The following is a 12,020-nucleotide window of genomic DNA, read 5'->3' on the forward strand; positions in this document are numbered from 1 at the left end:
CTGCAAAATGGGCTATTGGCAACTTCTCCATTTCGCTGCTTTATTTTGTATGAAGGAGAGTGGTGGTTGAAGTTAGCTGTATTTGAACACAGGCAGTTGAACCAGACTGATTGTATACTGGTTGGAAAGGGGGATGAATTTAGTGGCTTTAATTCAAGCAATGTTTTTAGTCATAATCTAGTTGTATCCCTTATAGTTAGAGATTTCACTGGTTCCATTTGGCTTTTTGCTTCTTGCTTTGCTATCTTGTCTGCATTTTCATTTCCTTCTTTACCTAGATGACTAGGTATATATTGAAATTTAGTAACAAAGCCTAATCTTCCAAGGCTGCATAGGTTTTCTTTGGTTTGATGTAGGCCTATGCCCAGTGTTTCAAAGTTAGTGTTTCATAGAATATAGAGAGCAGATTTAAAGTCAGAGAATTTTGCTGTACGTTAATTGCTCCGTTTCAGGTTAATTAGAGTCTCTCATCACAAATTGACTGCAGCTACTCCAGTTGTTAGCGCGCTGGTCCCTGACTTGTGTTTTTTCACAATGCATAGACTGAGCTCTTTTAAAAAGCATCCACTTCCACATCCCTCTTCACTTAAAGATCAGATCAACATATACTTGGGCATATCCATTAAATTCCCTTTTTAAGAGCTGTTTGAAATCATGGATTGCAGTTTGGGATTCAATTTGTTCCTATTTTGAGGGGGGGAATTTTAGTTTAACCCTGGGGTGATTGATCCCCAATTAAATTCAAATTCAACTCCTCCATACTCTCCTCCAGACTGCTCATGCTGGGTGGGCTTATAATAAAAATTAACCAGGAAAATATTAATTTTTAAAAGATTTAATCAGTCGGAATAACATAACTACAAGTGTAACTTGACCCCACAAACCCCCTGGAGAAAGGTATTTAATGTATGAAATTTGTCCATTGTTTATATAAAGTATTAGCTATTGAGAAAGATGAATGAATTTTTTCCATGGGGGGGGGGGAGGTTTTGGGCATTCGGACAAATGGCATGCCAAAACCTATAAAATTAACATAGGGCTAATTTTATTTGAAATTGAAATTTCTATTTAACTTTTCAAGCATAAAAACATATTGGCGGGTAGCCAGCTCCCCCCCCCAAACCTCTTTTTTTCCTGGTGCATCCAATAAAAATTTCAAATGTATCCAATAAAAATGTTCAAAGATCATATAACAAAAATTCTGGTGCCAACACAACCCCCCAGGGACCAGGGCAGGCATTGTAAGTTGTGCCCTGGGGGCATATATAAGTCTTATGGAAGGGATGCTCATATTCACTTCAAAGAGGGCTCATTTAATTGGAAATTGAAAGTTCTAGTTCAGTTATAAGAGTCAAAAGGGATTGGAGGGCACCTAGCCCCACCTCCCCTCCATTCCCTTTTTTCCTCAAACCCATCCAATAAGAACTTTGAGATAGCTTTTTTTTAAATAGTTAAAATATCATATAAAAAAAAATCCAGGGTCAACACAGCCCCCCAGGTCCCAGGGGCAGGTGTTGTAAGTTACGCCCTGGGGAATATATGTCTATTCTTGAAGGGATGCTTGTAAAAACGTAAGAGTTGGCTAATTTGATTTGAATTTTAAATTTCTTGTTCAGTTTTTTAAGAGTAAAACGAGATTGAAGGGCCCGTAGCCCCCCCCCCCTGCTCCTTTTCCACAAATACATCCAATAAATATTTTGAGATAGCCATTAAGTTCAAAATTGCTCAAAAGTCAGATAGCAAAAATTCGGGTGTCCTCACTACCCCCCAGGGCCTGGGGCAGGCATTGTAAGTTGTGCTGCATTTGGTCACAGAGTATCATAATAGTAATCGGAGGTCCGACTCAGTGAAATTATGGGATACAGAAATTGCGGCGCACACACGGACAGTGCTCGAACTAACACAGGAGAAATCGAACCAGTGGACGTCCTCGTCAATAATTTTCCCCAATCTGTTGGACAGGAAAGTAAGCATGGTCGAGCATTTTCTGAACATAGCGCGCGGGAATTTCTGTAAAGTCTCTAGAGTTCCACATGGGGTAGCGTTTATCGCGATTCTACTAAATGCAGCCTCAAAATAATCTCTACACTTGAACTGAACTTCCGCAAACCAGGGAACGAATTGAAAGGTGGATAATGCCAGTAGGATCAAAGCACCTGAATAGTGGTGAGTATTTCTATAAAACGACCGTCAAAACTTGGACACCATTAAAAGTAAAGTTAGATTTTGGGCAAAAAATTGTCTGGCTTATTTTTGGCTTGTTTTTCAAAGGCTGCGGCTTACTTTTTTGTTCACAATCTGGCCACACTGATTGATTCAGAGTTCAGAGAGTTAAGAGCAATTCAATCGGATAAAATAAAGGATTAAATCTGGACAGCTTGCGTAACCAATTTTTTACCTGTGTGTGGCTTTGTGCCAAAATTGTGAATATCTTTTTCGAAAACAAGAAAAATAACTTATTGCTTTGTTACATTACTAGATTAATTAAGGACTACATTTGTACATTGACAAGATCCTAAGTGTGAAAATGGCAAACCGAACCTTAAAGGCCGAGAAAATGCAAAATGCCCAGTTTTTGCGAGAAATAAATTTCAAATTGGATTTATTACTAGCGCTTTCGGAGAAAGTTAATGCAATTCCTGGACTTCGGATAGCATTGCTGCCTTACAAGTACAGATGAATAACATTAGTACACAGCTATCAAGAAATGCTGAGACAAATGAAGAAATTAAAAAAGAGCTGGAAAATGTTAAATCAGACCTAATAATCATATCTGAACAAGCCAACCAGCTCGAAGCAGAGCAGAAAAGAACAAATTTGATTATTTATGATTATACTCCGCAACACCATGGCGAGTATACTGTGAAGCAAGAAATAATGGATTTATTAAACCGTGCTATGCCTTCTCTCAAAATGAGTCGATGTGATGTACGTGACATTTTTAGATTGAAATCAGGGCCAGTAGTAGTGAAGCTAAACTCGGTCGAAATCAGAGACTATATCTTAAGAAATAGTTTCTTATTGAGAAAGGGAGGTCTATCGGTGGCCCCAGATTACACAGCTAAACAAAGAGAAGTCCGTAAACACTTAAAGAAAATTATGAATCTTGCACAGAACGACGGCCGTGATGCAATGCTACGAGGTGACAAGCTGTTTATCCAAGGCCGAATATTCAGGTACGATGGAAAGGCTGTGATTGAGGTTAAATGTAACTTGGTGACAGTTAAAAATATTGGTCCTCCCCCTAGTGCTGGACTCCCAAAGGACCCTGATGTTATCCCGATGGGACTAGATAGTGATGCCAATAATATCGATGCCGAGAGCAGTTATAACGTTAACAGCCTATTCTCAGGAAGTATCGGCAACTAAAAGACATACTAGTGCTGTTATTAGCCCTAATGACCTACATCGACCAGGCACTCGTAACGTGGCATCCAGAGGAAACCATTCTCCAAGAAAAGGACTTAACAGAACACCTCGCAGTGGTTTTTCCCGTAATTTTGTTGATAATAGTCAGCGAGTGCTAACAGATATTAATAGTCGCAGTCGTGAGTATTACCATTTTGCCTTTTCTTCGACAGAGGCCAGGAACGAGGACCTCCAAGAAATGGCTAGTGATATTATTGCACTGACAGAAAGCATAGACGCATAGGAAATAAAGAGTCATATACTGAGTTTAGTGTCATGGAATATGCAAGGACTACGTGATAAGCTACCTTATTTATATGACGAATTACTTTCGTTTGATGTGATTTCGTTTATTGAAACATGGAACGATCATTCTCCTATCACCTCTCCCAGGGTATTTGGTTGAACAGGTTGTGCGTAAACCAGCAAAAAATAATAGATATTATGGTGGTATTTTGGTTTTGATTAAATCATCAGCTATTGATGGTTATGAAAGAGTTAATAGTAGATCTGAAAATTTACTTTTGCTACGTATTTGTTTTAAATGGGGGAAGAGATAAATTTTTGGTGGTGTGTATATCCCTCCACAAAATAGTTCGTATAGTCGAGAAAATACTTGAGAAATTTTAGATGATGAACTGTCGCTAATGCAAGAAAGTTATAGTGATTTTGAGTGCGTTTTGATGGGGGATTTCAATGCTTATATACCGGCGTTGAGGTTGAAGTTCCAGATTTATTAATCCCAGATTTATGGGATTTGGTCCCAATTTGTTGTAGATTACCGCGAAGTAATAAAGATGAAAAAAGAAAAATAAATGTTTGGGGAAGAAAGCTCCTGGCGCTTTGCGGGGAACATGGTCTGATCATTGCGACTGGAAGGTTTGGAAATGATAAGGGTCTGGGCGAGTTCACTTGCCTTTCGGGCCCAACTCCAAGTGTTGTAGATTATGCGCTGATTAATACGAAATTTGTACCTGAATCGATTGGTATTGATGTACTAGATTTAGTTGGATCCGATCATAGAGCTATTAAGCTTGAGCTGAAGAATGGGAAGCTTCAGGATGTTGTTCCTCGAGTTAGAAATTTATCTAATAGGGAGCTTAGATTAGAGGGCTTAGGAAAACGAATTAAATATTATTTAAATGATAATGATTTTGAAAATTTGAAAAGGGAGCTTATGAAGTTGCATATAAAAAATAAGTTGAAAGAGTTAGAAGAAGATGGAAAAGATATACATGGTATAATTATGGAGTTAAATGAAATAATATGCAGTTGTTCAGCATCGTGTAATCTGAATGAAAATGAAAATAAAAACGAGCGATATTTTGATTTGGAGTGTAAGTTAATGAAAGAAAAGGTCAGATATTTATTGAATCTTTTAAAATAATGTGATAAACATGAAGAGCAAAGTTTAAGATTAGCCGAATATAAAGATAAAAGAAGAGATTACAAAAGGTTAATTAAAAGGAAAAAGAAGATTTTGAGATTAAGAAGAAACTGGATATTGCAAATTATTTTAGAAATAAAGATTTTAAGAAATTTTGGGGTTATATAAGGAATGATATTGGAAACGAAAAAGGAAAGACACAGGTGGCTCCAGACGCCAACTCATGGCCTGATTACCTAGAAAGCATGGAAGGTGATTGCGCAGAATTACAAGAGATAACACATACCACAGAGATGGTTGTTTATCCCATGAAGGAACATGATTATGATTTAGTAGGGGAAGTGAGTAATGATGAGGTCAAGTTTGTATTCAAGAATTTAAAAGGAGATTCGGCTGCGGGTGTCGATGGTGTACCAATAACGTTATTTAAGAATTTTCTTTCAATTTTTATGTCTATATTTGTTTTTATTTGTAATAAAGTGTTAACCTCAGGACAATGGCCAAGTGATTGGAAGAGACCTTTGCTTATGCCGTTTTTTAAGAGAGGAAACCCTAAGTTGCACATGAATTATCGTTTAATAGCGCTAGTCCCTGCTTTAAGTAAGATAATGGAGAAAATACTAGATACAAGGCTTTCTAAATGGTTATATAAAAATAATATAATACATGAACAACAAGGAGGTTTCAGAACAGGGTACGGGACGGTAGATACAATATTTATTTTAAAGGTATTAACTGATAAATACGGAAAGGGAAAAACTTGTCTTTATGTGGGATTTCTGGACCTCCACAAGGCGTTCGACAGTGTCGACAGAGAGCTATTAAAGGATGCCCTGGTTAGAATTGGCCTCCTCATTTGTTTGTGAGGTTGATAGTGAGTATGTATATTTGTGTGAGTGGAATCGTGCTAGTTGGTAACAGGTTTTCTATGTTTTTTAATATTAAGCTGGGTGTAAAACAAGTCAGCACTCTTTCTCCTAATTTGTTTAATATTTTTATAAATGATGTTGTTGATTATCTAGAGAATAGATGGGCTCCGAATTTTAGTCTAGGGACCCATAAACTATCACTACTATTATTTGCAGATGATATTGCCTTGGTGGCTAGCACACCGCAAGATCTGCAGACGCTTTTGAGTCTTATAGATGATTATTTGCAGATGAAAAAACTAAGGCTGAATGTTGAAAAGAGTGAAGTTGTTATTTTTAAAAAAAGGAAAAGATAATTGTAAATTTAAATTTAATAATGAGGAACTTAAAGTAAGTAAAAGAATAAAATATTTAGGATTTGTTTTATCGGAAAATGGATGTTTAAAGAGTCATGTTGATGAATTAATTAATAGAGGTAAAGTGGCCATGTCTGCAATTTTTAGAAATCCGACGATAATGGGAATTAAAAACCTAAAAATGCACAAAAGAATATTTAATACAAAAATTTGACCAGTATTAGAGTATGGAGCGGAGATTTGGGGCGGATAAGCGGCACAGAAGTTGGAGTCCCTCCAGCTCCAGTATTATAAAAGACTATTTGGATTACATCAGACAACTCATTCACAGGTTCTGAAAGGTGATATGGGCCTGTTTTCGTTAAAACTACGTAGGTCTATTTTGATGCTTAGATTTTGGTTGAAGATCATTGGGTGCAATGAAGACAGACTAGTAAGTGCTGCTTATTATCAGATGTTGAGCTATGATTCGAAAAGGTCGTGGCCATCCCAAATTAGGTCATTACTAGAAAGTGAGGGAATGGCTTACTTATGGAATGACGGTCTTGGTTCCCCTGATCTACCAACAAATTTAGTAAGCCAGGTACGATTTATCTTAGAGGGTCAAGAAATTCAGTATTGGCAAGGGCTGGTTTTAAATTCTGCTACATTGAATCATTATAATCAGGTTAAACCTATAATCAGGTTTTGGAGAGGAAATTTATTTTAAATTCAATTTACCGGCTATGATTTTATGTCGATGGATTCAGCTTAGGGCAAATTGCCTTCCAATCCAGAGTAGACAAATGGTGTTCGACAGGGGGATAGTACATCCTGATGGTCGGTATGTCACATATCTGCCTCACCAAACCAGTCCACCAATAGGTTATCGAGTCAAACTAGCTATTTGTATTGTTATTCATCTCTGCTGGTATTTCAGGGGAAAACTGGAAAAAGAATAAGAAGTTTTTTTGAAACAGTTATGACATTAATCTGAAAAAGAATGCATTATTTTCATCATGCTAAAAAATCCTATAACTATTTTTTAAGGGCCAGGACCCTCAAACCCCCTCCCAGAACTATCGAACAGGGGGATCCAACATCCTCAGTTATTTTCCCTCTGAGATGATTTGGTTTTAATCCGAACAAGGATATATTATTTTACCAGAGTTAAAAAGCCTCTAGCTATTTTTGGAGGGGCAGTGCCCCCAGAAGCATCGAACAATGTCCCCAACATCCCAGTTATTCCCCCACCCTTTAGAATGGTACGGTTTTATTAACTTGAAAAAAGAATGAAATCACCATGTTGAAAGGCCTATAGCTGTTTTTTTGAAGGTTCTGAAGCCTCGAACAAGAGCCAACCCTCCCCTCCCCCGATACCCTATTATTCGGGTAAATTTATTGCTACGTTTTCAGCCTCCCAACATGAAAAAGTTAATTTTTATCACTAAGACAATGTTCAACCATAATAACCCTTGATGTTTTACGTTCTTACGAAAGGGCAGCAATTAATTCTTTCGATTTGCATGGTGGTCAGTGAATGCCCCGTCTCCATGCTTTGCATGCTGAGACCAGATCGTGAAGGTCCCACATCTTCGCTTTGCATGATGGTCTCTCCAATGTCATCGCATACCCTCGTATTCTTAGGGGGACACCCCTTCGTGACTCAGGTTCTCCTGAAATATAGATTAAAATGTTATAATTTTTTAAGTATTGTGTCCCTCTTATGATATAAGATTATCGGAGCAAACAATAGCATATGTCACGTAAAATGACCCTTCTGTTCAAATCAGCTAACGACAGGGCGGATATAAAAGGTTTTGACAGTGGGTGCCACTAACGATAATTATGGTTTAACCTACATAGCCGATGGTTCATTTAAACAATCTCTTTGCCAGATGCACAAGCTTTCTAACAAGATCAATTTACCAGTAATGAAATTGTTACAGTATAGTATATTTTGACGCGACAAAAAAGTGATTATTATATTCGTGTTAGATCATAGAAATGGGGAGAGGGGAAGGGGTTTTAGTTGTTAGTTTCCACTACAAAATCCTATTAGCTTCAATTTAAGTATACTCTCCGGTTATTTGTTTTAAGGGCACTACTATGGATAGGGGTCGTCTCCATCCCTTAATGTACTTAGAAACTAAATTCTTACCTGAAGGTATGCTCGAATCATATCCTTTTTAAAATTCCTTCTGTCACTATTCGTCTTGAAAACTTTACTGTTGACTCTTCTTGCTTGTATTTTTGTCGGGTTTAATTACCCTTCAAATGCCATTGGCTTAAACTGGATTTTAGAAAAATTCATATCAAGTTCATAATAATTCTAAATTGAAAGGATATTTCTTACACATTTCAAATAGGGTGCAAGATACCTTCTTTTCTATTGTTTTAAAGGTTCTTACTTCTTAACAAAATTGATGGTATTTCTTTGAAAGCCTTCCTCCATAAGCTTATTCCCAGCTCCTTGAATTAAAGTTTCTTTTTTTCTTCACATTTATACCACACAAAAATATAAAGTTTGTTGTCACCTTTCCTTATACTAATGTTTGATTAAGAATTCACGAAAGCCATAAAGATAAACTCGCCAGCAGGGTTGCCACCGTCAGTACGATTTTACTAGATCTAGTAAAAAAAAATCTAGTAAATTTAGAGGATCTAGTAAATTTTCCGAAATTTAGTAGAAACTAGTAAAAAGTCATGATTTATAGTTAACAAACCTTTTTTTTTATTTTCCTTGAATTCAGGGAAAAAAAATTGTCGAACACATGACAATTTACAATTTTCGCTTGTCTGTGTTACAATTTACAATTGTGCTTGTCTGTATTAGAGACAGACAAGCAGTCACCTATTTTCATAAACAGACAATTCACTTCCGGCGTCTAAAGGTCGACAAAATCAGCTTTCTTTGTATCAAATCTTACCAACTAAAAATGAAGCTATAATGACACTTGGATTTGTGATGATTGGGAATCTATTGGAATCAAAACAAAACCCAGCCACCCAAGGTGAATAGGTGAATCTCCTCAGTTTAAAAATTTTTATTGAGGAAAAAGGAGCCTGCTGAGAGAAATTAAAAGTAAGTAGAAATGTAACACTATATATATATATATATATATATATATATATATATATATATATATATATATATATATATATATATATATATATATATATATATATATATATATATATATATATATATATATATATATATATATATATATATATATATATATATATATATATATATATATATATATATATATATATATATATATATATATATATATATATATATATATATATATATATATATATATATATATATATATATATATATATATATATATATATATATATATATATATATATATATATATATATATATATATATATATATATATATATATATATATATATATATATATATATATATATATATATATATATATATATATGAACTTGTAGGTTTCCAGAATTTTCAATCATACTATGAAAACGAAAGAAAAGAAGAAAAGAGAAAAAAAGAAGAAAAAGGAAAAGAGAGAAAAAAGGAGAAAAAAGGAAAAAAGAATGTGAAAATCGCATTGATTATCCTCCTATATAAAAAATCGATGCTTGATAGTGCGGCGTGCGCGTGCGGCGTAGCCGCACGCGTAAAAATTTTTTTGAGCATTTAGTAAAAACAGATACAATCTAGTAAATTTTTCCTCTCCGACTTAGTAAATTCTTCCAGGTCAGGGTGGCAACCCTGCTCGCCAGCCAACGCTCAGTATTTCACTAAAATCTTCTCAGATAACACATTTCGGGTCGAAAATAGGGTAATAAAACGGTTTTATTAAAACAACGGTGAGGAATTACTTTAAATATTTAAAAAACAAAGGTTTTACAAGAGTAAACATTTTATTACAATATGTCACGCGTTAAGAAATGAGTCCATGGGTGGTGGCGTTCTTCTCTAGACCTTGGTCGTTAGCGAAGCATCTTTCGAGGATGACGTAAGAAGATATATCTTTAAAAACAACAGTTTTCACCATATCAATTAGTAAAATATACAGATTTATTCAGGTAAACTGAGATTTTCAATTATTATCTAGCACTAAATATATAATGTATGATTATAAGGTGAAATTTCATTTATAGTAGAACTAAAAAAGTCATAAAAAAATTCAACATATAGCTAAAATGCTTTACACTACTGCTTGAAGATTTATAAACGCTTAAAAATCCAAAACTTCCACCACATGTTTCTTCACCACACTTTTTACTGCATAAAAATCTAGGTACAAAATACCGCACTGTTTCACTACTGGCACAGCCGCATGCTAATTTGTCAATAGTTCCATCTGAACTTGGCATATCCATAAGAATTACATACTGCTCATCAGTGTGACTATCACAGTAAAGTTTGCATATATTTGTATAGCTAAGGGTATTATTCAACGGTACTTTAAAAACCACTTTCATCGGGTCTAAAAATAAATTCGAAGTACAGCCCTGGTAAAACATTTTCTTTTCACTTTCAGTGGGTTTAAATCTGTTCCTTGGAACTCTTTCTAAAAATTGCGGAGCTCTACCTCCGTCTAATGGATTATCTTGGGATGAAGGTGCAACATCAAGATGTACCTGAAAAAAAAAACAATTTAGAAAAACCTTTAGTTAAGACCTGATCCTTGGTACCTGCAGATTTTTTTTATCTAAGAACTTGTTTCTATTTCAGCTGTCCAAATTTGAACCTCTTGGCAGACTTCACTAGATCTTGGATCGAGTCAGGTCCTAGCTCATATTTGCACCGAGTCAAAACGTAGGTCATACTTACAGTTAGTCGCAACTTGGTTCATGGTTGTGATAGGTCAGGACTTTGCTCATTTTGTGACGAATCAGATCTTAGCTTCCTTGTTTTATCGGGTCCTTCAAAGCTCTGCAAAACTGTTGTTAAAGGTCAGTCCACATTTCAAAGCTTGACGATAGGCAACCCCTCTCGGTCCCAGCGTCTGGCGCATTTCCAGAACCTGCCATGCGGATCCAAATAAGACTTGATGGTGAATAGCCAGGTTTTCTTTTGACCGCCATCTCACTTCCCCCATAACGACAACGGAATAAATTTCGATCATTGCTTCGATATCGTGTCGTCAGGGCGTCGTAGTACGTGGCCGAAACTGGAGGCACCTGCTTTTAATGACGTTTGAAATTAGAGGCAGGTTTCCAGCTTTATTGCTGGAATCGCTGCCGACTTTAGAAGTTCACCTGGCCTTTAGGATGTACCGAAGGTGTTAATGATAGAACACATACAGATCCCAGGCTTCGGAGGTTGCTAAGGGTAAGATCTTGCAGCTGTACAGTAGCACTTACACCACCATTGCGTTAAATATTTACAGTTTTGTTTGAAGTTTTGTGCAACAACATACAGAGGTTTCGTTGAAATAAAAGCTCCTGTTTTTTCTAGTTTAAGTATCTTTGCAGTCAATCACAAAAGAAGCACATTTCCCAAAAAATGATATGCGAATGGATTATAAAATAACTATACAGTTCTTATATAATAAGCACACGACTACTGTGGGACTATGCCCTTCGAGTTACAATCTACCGAAACATGAATCCTCATAATGTTCATCCATTTTTTTGACGTTTTACCCACCCGAACTACAGTAAAACCTGTTAAACTTCTTGCTGTGACAACTTCAAATGATCTTCAATGGACATATGTTGCTCTAAATTCATTGCTTTCCGTGCTTAACCTTTTGAATAAAATTTTAATGTTCAAGGAGGCATACATATCGTGTGCGCTCCTTTTTTTCAGACCGCTATTGGAACACACTTCTGCAGTCTGGCGGCACCCTCTTCTTTCTAGTGAACTTATTAGATAAACTGAACCTGTTCAAAAACGTTTGCTACAGATCTTTTACAAAAAGAATTCTTTACTCCTTCCTTTTTTTTCTTTTCTTTACTACAGCCTCATTCTTATAAGTTCAAAAGAAAAGAGGGTTAGGATTTGCTTACGCCTTACTAACT

General features: G+C 35.8%; 1 protein-coding gene across 1 annotated transcript in view; it reads right to left on the reverse strand.

Moving 5' to 3' along the window:
- Positions 1-9,904: 9,904 nt before the first annotated feature.
- The window catches only part of LOC148944297 (uncharacterized), a 48,312-nt gene continuing 46,196 nt past the window's right edge, over positions 9,905-12,020 (reverse strand). The window contains exon 2 of the mRNA XM_089100451.1: positions 9,905-10,634. Coding sequence (XP_088956577.1) covers positions 10,146-10,634 — 489 coding nt within the window. The 3' untranslated portion in view covers positions 9,905-10,145. The remainder of the gene's footprint in view (positions 10,635-12,020) is intronic.

This window comes from Artemia sp. Qi Xiang Cuo, chromosome 14, assembly GCF_049724085.1.
Source record: "Artemia sp. Qi Xiang Cuo chromosome 14, ASM4972408v1, whole genome shotgun sequence".
Classification (NCBI taxonomy): domain Eukaryota; kingdom Metazoa; phylum Arthropoda; class Branchiopoda; order Anostraca; family Artemiidae; genus Artemia; species Artemia sp. Qi Xiang Cuo.